Source organism: Pezoporus flaviventris, unplaced genomic scaffold, assembly GCF_033815535.1.
Source record: "Pezoporus flaviventris isolate CSIRO_AGI_PZ_B2104156 unplaced genomic scaffold, CSIRO_AGI_Pfla_v1 ptg000045l, whole genome shotgun sequence".
Taxonomy (NCBI): Eukaryota; Metazoa; Chordata; class Aves; order Psittaciformes; family Psittacidae; genus Pezoporus; species Pezoporus flaviventris.
In genome coordinates this window covers 8,265,309-8,279,328 of record NW_026892593.1, presented here as the reverse complement: position 1 = coordinate 8,279,328, position 14,020 = coordinate 8,265,309, and the positions used below count along the sequence as shown (strand labels likewise).

At 36.6% G+C, this 14,020-nt stretch overlaps 1 protein-coding gene across 4 annotated transcripts in view; it reads left to right on the top strand.

The window, feature by feature from the left end:
- PHTF2 (putative homeodomain transcription factor 2) overlaps positions 1–14,020 on the top strand; it is a 67,401-nt gene that overhangs the window by 50,465 nt on the left and 2,916 nt on the right. For all 4 annotated transcript variants that reach the window (XM_061467339.1, XM_061467341.1, XM_061467337.1 and 1 more), the window contains 7 exons: positions 1,199–1,327; positions 2,490–2,762; positions 3,750–3,881; positions 6,334–6,420; positions 7,411–7,566; positions 10,817–10,912; positions 13,656–13,781. In XM_061467339.1, coding sequence (XP_061323323.1) covers positions 1,199–1,327; positions 2,490–2,762; positions 3,750–3,881; positions 6,334–6,420; positions 7,411–7,566; positions 10,817–10,912; positions 13,656–13,781 — 999 coding nt within the window. The remainder of the gene's footprint in view (positions 1–1,198; positions 1,328–2,489; positions 2,763–3,749; positions 3,882–6,333; positions 6,421–7,410; positions 7,567–10,816; positions 10,913–13,655; positions 13,782–14,020) is intronic.

The window sequence follows — 14,020 nt, the reverse complement described above, 5'->3', positions numbered from 1 at the left end:
GGATTTCATGCAGTCTTTGCTTTTGTGATTTAGTTTTAGTTCTTGTTACATTCCATATAAACACTAAATTGGAAGCCTTACAAGAGGGAGTTGAATTGCAGTGTAGGCATTGACTTTGGTTTTCTGCGATTGAGGTTTTTTCAGTTTGGTAGTAGATTGGGAATTTTTGAGTTTGGCTTCTGGTGTTGATACTCCCTCTAGAGGGAGACCTTGGAAATCTGTGGGTAAGAAAGTCCTGCTACTAATATTTGCATGGTTTTAATGATGTAAATCAATTTTTTTCATCCAATGGAAAAAAGAGGAGATAATTGAATACTTAGAAGAATACAAAGATTTCAAATAAATACTGATGAATAAGGTAATAAAAGCTTTATTTTTCATAAATTATAAATTAAAATTAAAAAATAATATCATGCCCCAGCCCCCTTCCCCAGCACCACCACTTTCAGTAGTTTGATACACATAGTGATAGATGACCAGGCAGAGTTGGAGCAATTTTAATCATATGAATGGAAAAGGAGTAAGGCAGGGCTGAGGGAAGTCAGGAAATGGCTGCAGCAGAACCATTTCTTCAGATCCTTCAGTTCTCACTTGGCTTTCTGTTCGGAGTAAAAGTGCCTCAGCCGTAAGTGCATTCAGTAATTAGGCTGGGACTGCTTGGCTCTTCAAGCAGCGTATATTGATTTTACCCCTATCACAATCTCTGAGTCTTGCAGATACATTTAATATAGGGGGGCCTTCATGCATAAAAAGGGGATTGTGAATTACCCAAATATCATTAAATCCAAATTAAAAAAAATAATGGTTGGCCTTAGGCTTAACCTGAGAAGAGTGCTTTTCAGAATGTTTTGGGGTAAAATAATAGAAAAACAAAATATTCCATAAAACGTGGAAAAATTAAAGTTGGGTTATAAGTTTTCAAACCTCTGTCTTTGATAAGTTTGAGAAAAAGAAAAAGCCTCAAGAACAATAACACTATGAGAAAATGAAATATGAAGGACTGAGCTCTGTACTCACAGCATTTCTTGGAAAAGTGGATGATTTTGAGGACTGTTGTTAACATATAGTTGAAGTAAATGCTATAGAACAGTATTTATGTTAGTCTACAGTATTTTTTGTCAGCATGTTGCTGACAAAGGCATATTGACAAGACAGTTGTTTTTTTTCTCTGATGGAATATATTCCTTGTCTTTCCCAGAGTCATTTGCCTTGGATCCACAGTTTGAATCCAGGACTAGAAAAAATAAGTGCAATTGTATGGGAGGGTAATGACTGCAAGAAAGCAGATATGTCTGTGCTTGAAATCAGTGGCATGATAATGAACAGAGTGAGTATTCTTTCTGCTTTATGCAAATACTGTATTTAGGAGTTGAAACACTACCAGAAATAATGTTGTTTTGCGGGGGGGGGGTGTGTTGGTTTGGTTTTTTTTGTTATGTAACTATCTGTTATTACATTATTGCTCCATGGCTTGCATCACTCTCATTTACTTGTTGCTAGCAGATAAAAGAGCTACAAATCCTAAGTGTCGGGACAGTGAACTGTGTTTGCATTGTTACGTGCTTGCTAACATAGCCAATCTCTGTTTTATTGTTTCAAAGTGATACATGCTGTGAATATTCTTAATTACCTTCTTGCACTTTGCTTTGTTGAACTTCATGAGGCTGGCATTGGCCCACCTCTCGAGTATGTCAAGGTCCCTCTGAATAGCATTCTTTCCCTCCATTGTTATCAACTGAACCACATAATTTAGTGTCATGAGCAAACTTGCTGAGGGCACACTCATTCCACTGTCCATGTCTCTAACAAAGATGTTGAACAGGATCAGTCCCAACACCAATCTCACTGAATTGCTGTTGTGCTCTTTTCCAGTATAGACACCATAGGCATTTTATAGAGTTGAACATCAAATCCTAGCATAGCTTAAGAAGACTGTCACTAATTCTGACAAGTTGATACTTACCATCTCCAACTTGTTAAAAGCAATTTGTTCAGATCTCTGTATCTAACTCAGAGACGATACAGTTTTGGGTGCACTCCACAGCAGAAGTAAATTCACAAAGCCGTAGCCAGAACAATAGAACTCCAGTCCTGTCTGCACTCTTTGATTCCTTTAAAAACATGCAGCCTAAAAGCAAAATTACACATAGGAGCAACGGAGATGTAAGCAACACAGTCTGATTGGCACACTTTGCTAATTCAGCATTAAATGAATTTTTAATACAAGGATATGCAGTGGAGTCTGTTAACTGCAGTGTTGTTGGGTTTTTAAATGATTTGTCATATTTGGTTCCTGTGCAGTAAGTGCTCTTTGAGGACTTCCTTTTCTTAATAGTAAATTCTGAAGAAGCTTGGTTTGAGGTTTCATATAACTTATCAGGTCATAAAGTGTTCATTGTGATAGTAATACAATAACATTAATAATTAATTTATTGACTTAATTCAAAACTCCAGAGTTAAAAATCTACCTTATTTTCTTCTGGTTTCAGGTGAACAGCTATATACCAGGAATTGGTTATCAGATTTTTGGAAACGTCATATCTTTAATCTTGGGTTTAATGCCATTTGTCTTTCGACTTTCCCAAGCTAAAGATTTGGAACAACTAGCTACACATTCTGCCACAGAACTTTGTATGACTGCGTTTGGATCAAATGGAGACGTTCTGGTTCTCTCAATGGTTATTATAAGTTTTGTGGTCCGTGTGTCTCTAGTGTGGATTTTCTTTTTTCTGCTATGTGTAGCAGAGAGGACATACAAACAGGTATGAACAGCAGAGCAAGAGGTGTCATTCAAAGCAAAACAAGGTTGAATGTTTATGATTTTTTGACTTTTTTAGTATTTTTAACTTTTCTTCAGCACATTATGATACGTAGATCAGTAGTGACAAATACTTCAGTGGATTTACAGTTTAGGAGATAACTAAGTTATTGCAGTGGACTGAAGTCTCTGCAGAATCTCTGTAGCTAAACATTTGTCCTGGAGAGCATTTCTGAGGGAAAACTGTATTTCAGATGTCTGGGTCAATGCATTAAACCCATCTCATAAAGTCATGCTTCTGTTGGCCTCAGTTTTCCCTAAGGAGAAGGAATTTCAATAAAAGAAGTCTATCAACTTCCTGTTTGTTCTACCAGTGTTTTTTCAAAACTTTCAGTTTAATTCAAAACAGTCCAGTCCAAAAGCTAGACAAGAGCCCTGCTTTGGTGGTAGATCAGTCACATAGTTGGAGACCATGAAAGCTGCTATCTGGAGTAATACAGCTGTTAATTTACTGCTGCTTATTGCAATTTAAGCTTTGAAGAAAGTATCAATATCACTTACTAGCTGCAGAGTGTACATACTGGTCTGCAAAAGAAAGACTTTCTTCTCTCAAATTGTAGCCAAAATACGTGACTTAATACAGTAAAATAGAATGAACCTGCTTCTAATAATAATTTCTGTTGGAAGGAACTTCTGTGATACAGGCACTCTCTAATGCAAATGATTTGCAAGTTTGATTTTCTCCCCATTTAAGAGCAAAGCAGATCTGTTATCTGAAAATTGGAGACAAGAAATCAAAGTGTAGCTAAATTTTGTCATTAGGATATGAAGACTTTTAAAACTTTCTAGTGTACCTCCTCTTTTTAGTAACATGCAATTTTTATTTCTGCACAATATTAACATATTTTAGTGCACACCGATACACTGTGCATTACTTTGACTTACTATTTTCTTTCCATTGCCCTTGAAAATCAATCTTGCTTGTCTGCAGAGGCTACTTTTTGCCAAACTTTTTGGTCATCTAACGTCTGCCAGGAGGGCAAGAAAATCCGAGGTTCCTCACTTCCGCTTGAAGAAAGTACAGAATATAAAAATGTGGCTTTCTCTCAGGTCCTATCTAAAGGTAAAATAATGAGTATTTTTGCTACCACTTTAATATGAAATATCTCATATGCTGTTGATGGAAGGTTGGTGTTATAATCTGAATTTTTCCTCCTGCGCGCTTGCCCCCATTGATGTATATGTGCCTTGTTGTCCTGAACCGAGGACACTTGTACACTTCGTTTCAGTAACTCTGGGTCAGCATTGTCTGCAAGCAGCCAGATTGTGAGAAAGTGACTGCCTAGTTTTTACCTTGGAGTATAAGATGAGTGTGCTCAGAGTTGGAGTCTTGTCTTACTAATGCTAGCAGAAAAGTCTCTCGGGTGAATATGTTGGGTAAAAATGACCACTTGTAGTACAATACAGACAGTACCTTAGTGTAAGAGCCTCACCAATTAGCATCATTAAGACAGAAGGAATTTATGAAGCAAGACATTTTATGTGTATATTTGTGCTTTGAATGTATACATGCCCAAGTGTTATCTGCAGGACATTCTGCTCCCTCTGTTGTATGTTCAGTTCATATTTGAGTAATCTCTTTATATTTCAGCAACGATCTTTTCAAGACAGAGCATTTTGATGAGTCTTTGTGAAAGGGTCCATATTATCTAACTGAGGATTGGGTTGTTTTGTGTCCCTGTCCTCTATTTTTTGTCTGTGTTAGGTAGTACAGCTCTGATAAGCTAGTTTTTTTCCTATTTGTCTTCTGTAGAACCATTAGTTTTAGTGAGCAGCATCCAACAATCTCTTGTTTGTGGAGGTAATTCTCTTATGTGTGTCTATGCTTCTTTCCAACAGCAGTTAAGACAGGTTAGATGAAATCTGCTGTCAGTAGATTTTAGAAGTAGGTAAAAGATTACGAAAACATAAAGGAGTTCTGGCATGGAGACTGGAGAGTGTGGAAAGCAGGAACTATTAGCAGGCAAAATTTGTAATATAAAGCACAATCTTAAATTTGAAAGATGCATCACTTCAAGAGGAATTGAGGTGGTTATGTACAACGCCCCCTGTGTTATGAAACTGTCTGTTGGGGAGGTTGTAAAGAAGATGTACCCTTTAAACTTCACATTTCAGAGACTTTTATCTTTTTCCTTCTAGTCTGTAATGTGTTGCTGAATGGGAAGAAAGGAGTATAACTTGGACAATAGAACGTAGCTTTGATGCTTGAAAGACTGCATATGGTAGCATTGTTGTGGAGAGAGTGTTTTGCCTTCTTTCCTCATAACCACATCTATTTATTCCACCTTTTCTTATGCCACTGGAAACATTGTACAATTATGTGGCTAAGAAAAGAGCAATCAGAGAGTGGTCAGAGGCAGGTACAAAGGGAACTGAATCAACTCAAAAATAACCAGGCAAGAACAGTAATTTTCCCCTCCATGTGTTCCTTTTGGTTCACTGGGCAGCTCTGTAATGCTTGCTCTAGCATGAGGAAAGGAATGGAGACGAGCAGCTAAGGAGCCGGGCTGCCTTCTTGCAGTGGTACTGCTGGCATGTACTGGCATAGCATTTGTCCAAAATATGCTTGCATATTACCTCCACCTATATATGTGCACCTGTGAAGATGTGAGCTGGGGTATATACACATCTCAAGTCTCACACAGGCAAAACACTCTGGCTCAGTACATAAGCAGTGCCCGGAAAACTGAAGTAGTAATTTGCACTTAATTTCTTTTCAGTAGTTAGGCTTCCTATCTCTTTCTCCTCATTCCAAGGTTATATCTTGTATATGTACACCTCCCATTCTCCTCATGTTTATACAATTAGTAGCATGTCTGGAGTCCAAAGGTGAGAAATATATCTGTCATAACTTGTACATGTTTCAATGCAGCATGGATTGTTTAATTCTTTAATTAAAAAAAAAGAGGAAAAGGATTAGTGGGTAGAAACATTTCATTGTACTAAGTGAGAAATGGTTGCAAACAGTGAGGTTGCACTTCTCAAGACAAGTGTGTTTGTTCCTCAGTTTTCCTTCGTGTTCTGGGGGAGAGAATTATATTATTGCATCTACCACAATGGGACAGTAATTTACAGCTATGTTTTTTTTTGTGTCAAAAGGAGGCAAGTAATGGAAAATACCAACCATGTGAAATCATATCTTGATATCCTGTTGCGATCTGGTGTCCAAAAATCTTTTGTTAGCCCTGGTTTGATACTTGGAGTTAAACCCCAGTGCTGTATCAAATTTGTAATGTAACTGAATACTGCTCATATCAAAGTTACTTTGCATCATGAAGGAGCTGGCTGAACAAGTGGTAAATAGTTACCTTTAAATGCTTGCATCTCAATCTCACGTGCCTTTAGGGTTTTCAAATGTATTAACATTATTTGGATCTAATATGGTGTTTGAATTTAGATTGCCAGATAACAAGCCATGATGAAGCAGAGGTTCAAGGTGTGAATCTAACTGGATGTTCTAAATATCAACTCTGGGCAGGTTTTCACTTACATGTATGTAAATCCTCTATTTTCAGCGTCGAGGACCTCAACGCTCCGTTGATGTGATAGTTTCATCTGCCTTCCTACTGACTATCTCGGTTGTGTTTATCTGTTGTGCCCAGGTGAGGAAGTCCTACTTGTATGGTAACAACTATGACTTAAATAGTTTAGAAAAATATATTTGATTGCCTTTTGCATGGGGATTCCTATTAAGTTAGAAGACCACAGTGAAAAATCAAGAAGAGTTGTCACAGCTTTTCAGAAGATTAAGCTTCATTTTGTATTGTGCATTTTATCTACGTTACAGTATTATTCTGTAAGACCTAATAAAACTTTCTGATAGCACAGTTCCTGACATGCTGATATTATTTTGTAATTCTGTGTCCTCCTTCATTTTCCATTCTGGGTTTTGGAGCACAGGGTGTGTTTTTTCTAACATTTTGCATCAAAAGTTACTTTTGCAAAGACAGTTGAGAATGACCTGGGGTGATGATTTTTGTGAGAAACCAGGTTGTTGGCTATATTAGCCTGCCCTCTAGTGGAATATCTTTTAGTAAGCAAATCTGTGCTCAAAGGGGATTTTTACTGCTTTAAGATTTTTCTTTGAGCTTCTGTTTCAGAATACAGGGAAGCTTCTGTTGGCTCCTGTTTGTGTTTTCTCTCCATTTTCTTCCCTAGTACATGCTAATGTGTTTTCCTGGTAGCAGACTATAAATATTTTAATAAGATTATAATTTATCAATATCTCTTCTTGGATTCAATTTTCTCCACAATTCAGTACATCTGATGGTATATTTTGAGGTTTTTTTTTTTCAAATATAGTGTCTTTGCAAGTTTGAGCATGAGGTTAAAATTGTCTTAGAGTGTATTTCTTTATCTATTGCTTTAGAGATCTGAAAAAAAGACCCGATTGAGCCTTTCAGAGCAAATCTGTTCTCAAACCTCACATCTTTGACACAGCGTTGATTTTAGAGTACGATCCAAAATCTTCTATGCCTAACCCAATCCATATACTTGGGAAATTTTTCTTGGAGTTCAGAGTACATGTAGTTTTCTTACATTGTAATGTAACTATTATTTCCAATTAATTTTTTTTTTTCTTTTGGTTTCAGCTGCTTCACATGCATGAGATCTTCCTTGATTGTCACTACAATTGGGAACTTGTAATTTGGTGCATTTCACTAACTCTCTTTCTCTTAAGATTTGTTACTCTTGGATCTGAAACCAGTAAAAAGTACAGCAATACCTCAATATTACTTACTGAGCAGGTGAGAATTTGTATAGACCTATATTATTATATCTAAATAAGTAATTCATCTGGTAGGTCTCAGGCATGCATTTTCACTCAAAGTGCTGGATGGGAGAGTAAAGAACTTGAAAAACCAAGTTACCCTCTATAAAGTGTGTCACTGCTTCCACTCCAATAATTTTGACTGCTAGGTTGTGTGAATTACATATAGTCTCCTCTAGACTCCTTGGAAACTTTGACTTTCAGTCATCTGCCCAGCTTGGCTTTGGGTATGCATACTTTTCTTCTCGGGAATGTTCTAGTTAGCATTTGTTCTGCAGACTTCTCCCTCTGCTCTGCCTGGCACTGCTGGTAATTTTCTGAGCTAGGCATGTTGTGTTAGTGTTAGGTAAGAAGCAATCTCTTTCTGCTCAGGTTTCACAGTGGTGCAAAACACAGCATTCAGGACAAGGCAAATGAGCAGGTCAGATCTTCACAGGTTTCCTACAGGAAACATGTTCAAGTTGGAGAATAAAATCTTCCAAACTGTGTCACATCACAGGATGTGAAGCTTATGACAGGTGGTATAAATGACTGCTTACATGTTGTGCTCAATGAGAATTCATCCTGTCTGTACTAAAGCTGATGAGGCTGAACACTGAGAAGGCAGTGTGCCCATTTACCTTGTTCTGAAAGCTGTGTTTTGCACCCCTGTGAAACCTCACAGTGTTCCTGAGCCTGGAAAGCTTTGCACTATTCTGCTGATCCTTAGCAGAGGAATAGCATAATGTCCCAGTGAAGTTTGTCCTCTGGTTTTGGGATGAAAATGAAGGAAAATGTCTGGGATAAGGATTGGAAAAAAAATGTAGAGAGCAAGGTAATAGTGAGATAGAGAATGTCAGGCCTTTGTTTTGCTTTCTTAGGCTTTTATACTGTGCTCTTCATGAGAGTGTTTGAGGATTTCAGGCCAGCATGGACATTGAAAGAAGCACTCTCTCGATGTACTCAGAACTTAAAAATCAATTCAGAAAGTGCTGTGTCACCAGACACGTAGCTTTGTAATGAATCCAGCTTATCCTCTTAAAAGTAATTTCCCTTAAAAATGCCCAAGAGCTTTATGAAATGAAAAGCAAAACAGAACTCACAATTGTTTCTCTGAAAATAAAAAGGATACATGTCACCCTGGGTAGAACTCATTTTGGACTGATTTCACATACTTAGCTGGATGCCGCAGCATATTTACAGTGTTCTTGGAAAAGACTTGTGAAATTCTGACATTTTAGCCTTTCATGAGCCGCCTAGTCCAAACAGTTGACTAACACTCACAAAAAATCTGATCTGAAAAAACACATCTAACCTGCTGTCCTGGAAAATCACACATTAATGTTATTAGGCTTACAGAGAAAAGAATGAAGATTTGAAACAAAAAAACAAACTACGAAAAAACCCAAACCCAACCAAGCAAAAGGACAAACAAGACTCAACCCTCACATTCAATTTAGAGGTCTCACAGATAAGATAAAACTGCAAGTTCTGCTTTCTGTCAGCAGAGTTCCAGCTGCTTTTATGTGCTTTATATTCAACCTATGAATTTCATGATGAGGTGTCATGATAGGAAACTAACAGATCAGTCATTTTACATCAAAGGACTTTCTGACTGTATGCTGTTTGCCTGTAATTTTTCAATTTCTTCTGAAAGTGTTTTAAATTGATCTTTTAAATTAAGTGCCTCAGAGGTTCTTTGTTGAGTAAAATACGTGTGGTCTGATTAAAGCTGTGTCTTGCCAGCTTCAAGTCTCAGAATAGTTATGGTAGGTCACAGTCAAACATGGTCTAACTCCCCTCCTGAATCAGTGTTTGTTGTTGAATGCTGCTTTTTTCCCATAAATTAATGAAATCATAGTAACTGTTAAAACAGATTTGAGTCTTCCATGGGTTTATTAACTACCATTTTTTAGAGTTGCTAAATAGAGCCTTTTTTCTTAGTTTATTCGTGTTTATATAGGCTTGAATAGTTGAAATCAGTAATTTTGTATTTAAAGATTGGAATCTTTTTGCCTATAAAAGCATAATTTAAAATGAAATTTTTAAGTTGAATGTGCTTTGGAATATGTTAGGCATAGTTCTTAATTTTTACTTTTTATAAGAAACTTACAGTGAGCTTCTTAGGGAGATCTGATATTATTCAGTCAATTTTGTTTAGATGTCTGTGGCCCTTATTTCAATAACCACCTTACAATGCACCTTAAATTTGTAGCATCATATAGCATCACTTCCTTTCTGCAACTTCATTTGTGCACCTTGTCTGTCATTCAAAGGATTACTTCTGCATATTGCTGAATTGTTCATTTTTAATTTTGTTGAAGGTTGTCATCCTAAAAGAAAAAGCTCACTGCTTTTCATAGAATCATAGAATAGTTAGGGTTGGAAAGGACCTTAAGATCATCCAGTACCAACCCCCCTGCCATGGGCAGGGGCACCTCACCCTAGACCATGTTGCCCAATATATATTTCTTTTGATTTGCTTTTGTTATGCAATAGAAAAGAGCAACTAGGCTTTGCCTGGTCTATGATATCAAAGGTAGGTCATTTGAGAATGAAAGCTGATGTTTCAAAATCGCTAGAAAGCCAAAAGAGAGCTAATATAGACTCTTAACTAAACATTCTCAGAAACGATGACCTAAAAAAGCCTGGATCACAGACGTGTTGCAATGATCAATATACTGTTCTACAGCAATGAAGAGTTTAATAATTTCCCAAATATTTCAAGGCTCTGGAAAGATTGATTTTTCTGCACTCAAGGTGCTTGTGGAGTACTCAATTATACTAAAATCTTTTAAAAGAAATTGCTCTTTAGCAGAATTATGCTTAAGCATTTCAGTCTATTCAGTAACTTTTGGGGATTTTAAGCCTTGTAAGGTCTGCATACTAGTATAAAAACCTGGAAACATGTTGACAAACCACAGGCAGTTATTAAAGGAGGGAAAAGAAATTATGCAAACCTTACATGTGTGGTGTTTTTTCTTGCTGAATTTGTAGATCACACGAAACTATTAAAGCTGTTGCTATAATAGTGTCAAATGTGAGGTTTTATATCGTAAAGCGCTGTAGTTTCCTATGGCACTGAGCCAGTATTTTTTCTGAAATATTAAAAAGGAAACAAAAACCTTACTTGCTTGGAGAAATATCATTGCTATTCTATTATATGGCTGCTGAGAAATGCCTTAAATATTTCCAAATGAATTCCTTTAAATTCTGAATCATTGATACTCATTTTTTATTTGAATCAGATAAACTTGTACTTGAAAATGGAGAAAAAGCCTAATAAGAAGGAGGAACTGACACTAGTGAACAATGTTTTGAAACTTGCTACTAAGTTATTAAAGGTAAGAATTAAAATACTATTACTGTATTTTATGTAACTAAGAAGCAGAATAAATTGCTTAATGAGTCACTTCTGTTACTTCTGCAGGCAGCACAGTATGCTTTGGTTTAAATCTGCTCTCTAGGTCTTTCGCAGTGATGCTACTAGTTCATACACTAGTCTGTTATGTTTCTATCATTGAAGATTGTAAATTACTGTTATATAGAAGTTTTATTCTTCAAAAGCATATGAGCAGCATGAGAAAAGGTACTTCAGGATGGACAGGATGATGAACTCTTGGGAAATAAATGTGATTTCATTGTCTGTTTTGAATGTTGATATCTGTTTCGAGCGATAGGTATGGAATTTTGCTGATAAATAGAAATTTTTTTCATATGCAATACTATCCTCTTCGCCAGGTAACAGTATTTGGTGGGTAGAAGATATTTCTTCATGGTGAGAGAACATGAATGTTTTTATTACTTCCCATTTCTGGAATTCTGCAGGCGAAAAATCATCTGACCTGCACCCATCTGGAGCTAGAGGACAGACATGCTTAGGGCTTTTTTGAACTTGTTTATATCTCTGCTGCTTAACAAAGCAGTGGTTTTGGTTCTCAGGAAGACACATTTGATCCTAAATTGCCTCTGCTGAGTTCTTCTTTCAAAGTCACCCATCTGTCCTAATTTGGGAAGCAAGCTGTTTTGTTCTTGTCTGGGAGTTTAATTCTTGCTCCAGAAATGTCTTATTCTCCTTCAGACTAAACATGTCCCTAATCCAAAACTTACTTAAGGGTTACCCGAATGCCAAAAAAGTGATAAATTTAAAACTCGAAAACGTTTTTAATTTAGGTTTGGCTTTTATAGACAAATAAAATCATTTAGATCTAGTATTTCTTGTGTGTTTTTACACTAAGATTGACAGTATATAACTTATAATTGACTAAACTGGGTTTTCAAAGAGGAAGCCAGTCCTAGCACAACAAAAAACCAAATTCCTGACTTGGCTCCCCACTTCTCCTGGCATTGTGTGTCCGTGCTTAATCACTTCTGCTGTTGTGTAAACCATCTTTTAATTAGACTTGTCTAGCTTCAGCTCTCAGTATCTGGATATTGTTACACATGCTGATGTTATGGTAAAGTTCTTAGAGGTGGTGGTGATTTGTTATTCTTGACTTCAGAAGTAAGGTAACAATAGTATTTTGACTGCTCCTTCAGGGAATCAACTTCTTTATTTAGTCCAGGATGGAGTGGTCATGTAAAACAGTTCCCCAGGAATGACCTGCAAATGTAAATGTATTTTCCTCCTCAGATAAATTTCGTTCAATCAGCACACCTCTTCCACTGTGTTTGAGTGTAGCAAAACTGATACTGATTCCATCTGCAGAGATCCCTATCAGTAGATGGAAAGGCTGGATTGTCATACAGAAAACCTGAACCATCTTTCAGTGCCTCTATATACCTTTCTCTGCAGTCAAGGCAATTCATGCCTGTTTAGAGAAACAGTTGGTTTTTTTTTTTTTTTTGCATATGGTATAGTGGTGCTTTAAGACCTTGCTGCCTCTTTCTACCACACACTGAATCCTGGTCATTTACCCTGTTGGTTCCTGTGAGCCAAGGAGCAGTTCTTAAAATGAAGCTTAAACTCATTGTAGCCAGCTAGTAGCTGAGATGATGGACTGGGCAAATAGCCTAGACCAAGCAGAAAAGATACAGGGTACCTCATGAATTGAAATGTTTGTGTGCTGAGAACATAGGTAGGGTGAGACAGAGCTGCTGTTGGTGGCAGGATGCTGATCAACCCTTGGTATGATTCACTTCACTTTTTTTCGTGCTTTTCTCAGTGTTTTCCAAAAAACTCATGTTTTCCAGCAACGTATTTTATTGACATGGCCTTTCCATGAGGAGACTTGGCCTATTTAACCAGGCTGTCACTTGATGACTGTGAGAATGTGCCCAAAAGTGAGATGGGATTTCCAAGCCACCTAGTATGAGCTGTAAATGAATTCTTGGTAGTTAACAGTCAACACAGTTGAGCATTTCACACCCAGTAGCTAAATGGATGGGGTTTTTTTTTAATTTGGTTTGAATGGTTTTGAACCTTTCCTTTCACTGAAAACCAATATTATGTTGAAAATTCTATTTCCTTACTTCAATAGGTAAGATGAATCCAAAATCTAGAATCTTTTCCCTGAAAGAATTTCTCTGCTGTTCTTCTCAGAACCATGTCTATTATATCTTTTGTATTTGCAGCAGCGTTTTATACTGCATTACATCCAGATAAAAAGGTTGTTCACTATTATTTCACCTCTTTTGAAAGAAAAGCTCTGAAATTCTTCATTATGTAAAAAGGGTTTATAAGGTCCAGGATGTAATGCAGAAGAGGAATGAAAATGGATTTAAAGGTAGAAAATATGAATAACTAAAGCAGTGATAGTTGTTACACTTTATATAATCCATTTTTATATTTTAAAACTTATTTTTCTTCTTTTATTTGACAAATTTCTAGGCCAGCAAAGTTTGGGTGACTTTATGCACATGGTAATAAATGGAATTTATTATTCAGGCACCATCAATCAGTAGTCAGTTACTGTGAGAGGCATTTTCTTGTGCACTGTTATTTATATGCAGAAGAATAGGAGAATGTTTTACTCCACTATGACTTCAAGACTTCCTAAACTGTCTAATATCTCTCAATACCTATGTGGAAAAAAAAAACGTTGTGTAATTTTTGCTTTTAACAATGACATTGTTTTGCATTACCAGGAACTAGACAGTCCCTTTAGGTTATATGGGCTTACAATGAATCCACTGCTTTATAATATCACCCAAGTTGTCATTCTGTCAGCTGTTTCTGGTGTCATCAGTGACTTGCTTGGATTTAATCTAAAGGTAACTACTTGATAAGCATCCTTTTTTTTACCATGGTATGCAGAATGTCGTGATAGATGGATCATATGTTTTAGCCTAATGAATTCTTAACTTAATTAGAAGATTTATTGTTTGAGAAATGGTTATGAAATTTAAGCTTTATGAGAATAATAGTGATGTATTTGCCAAAGCATCCCTTCTAACTTTTTTTTTGCATTTTTATGGCTTCCTAACTTTGTTTATGACACATAATTACCAAG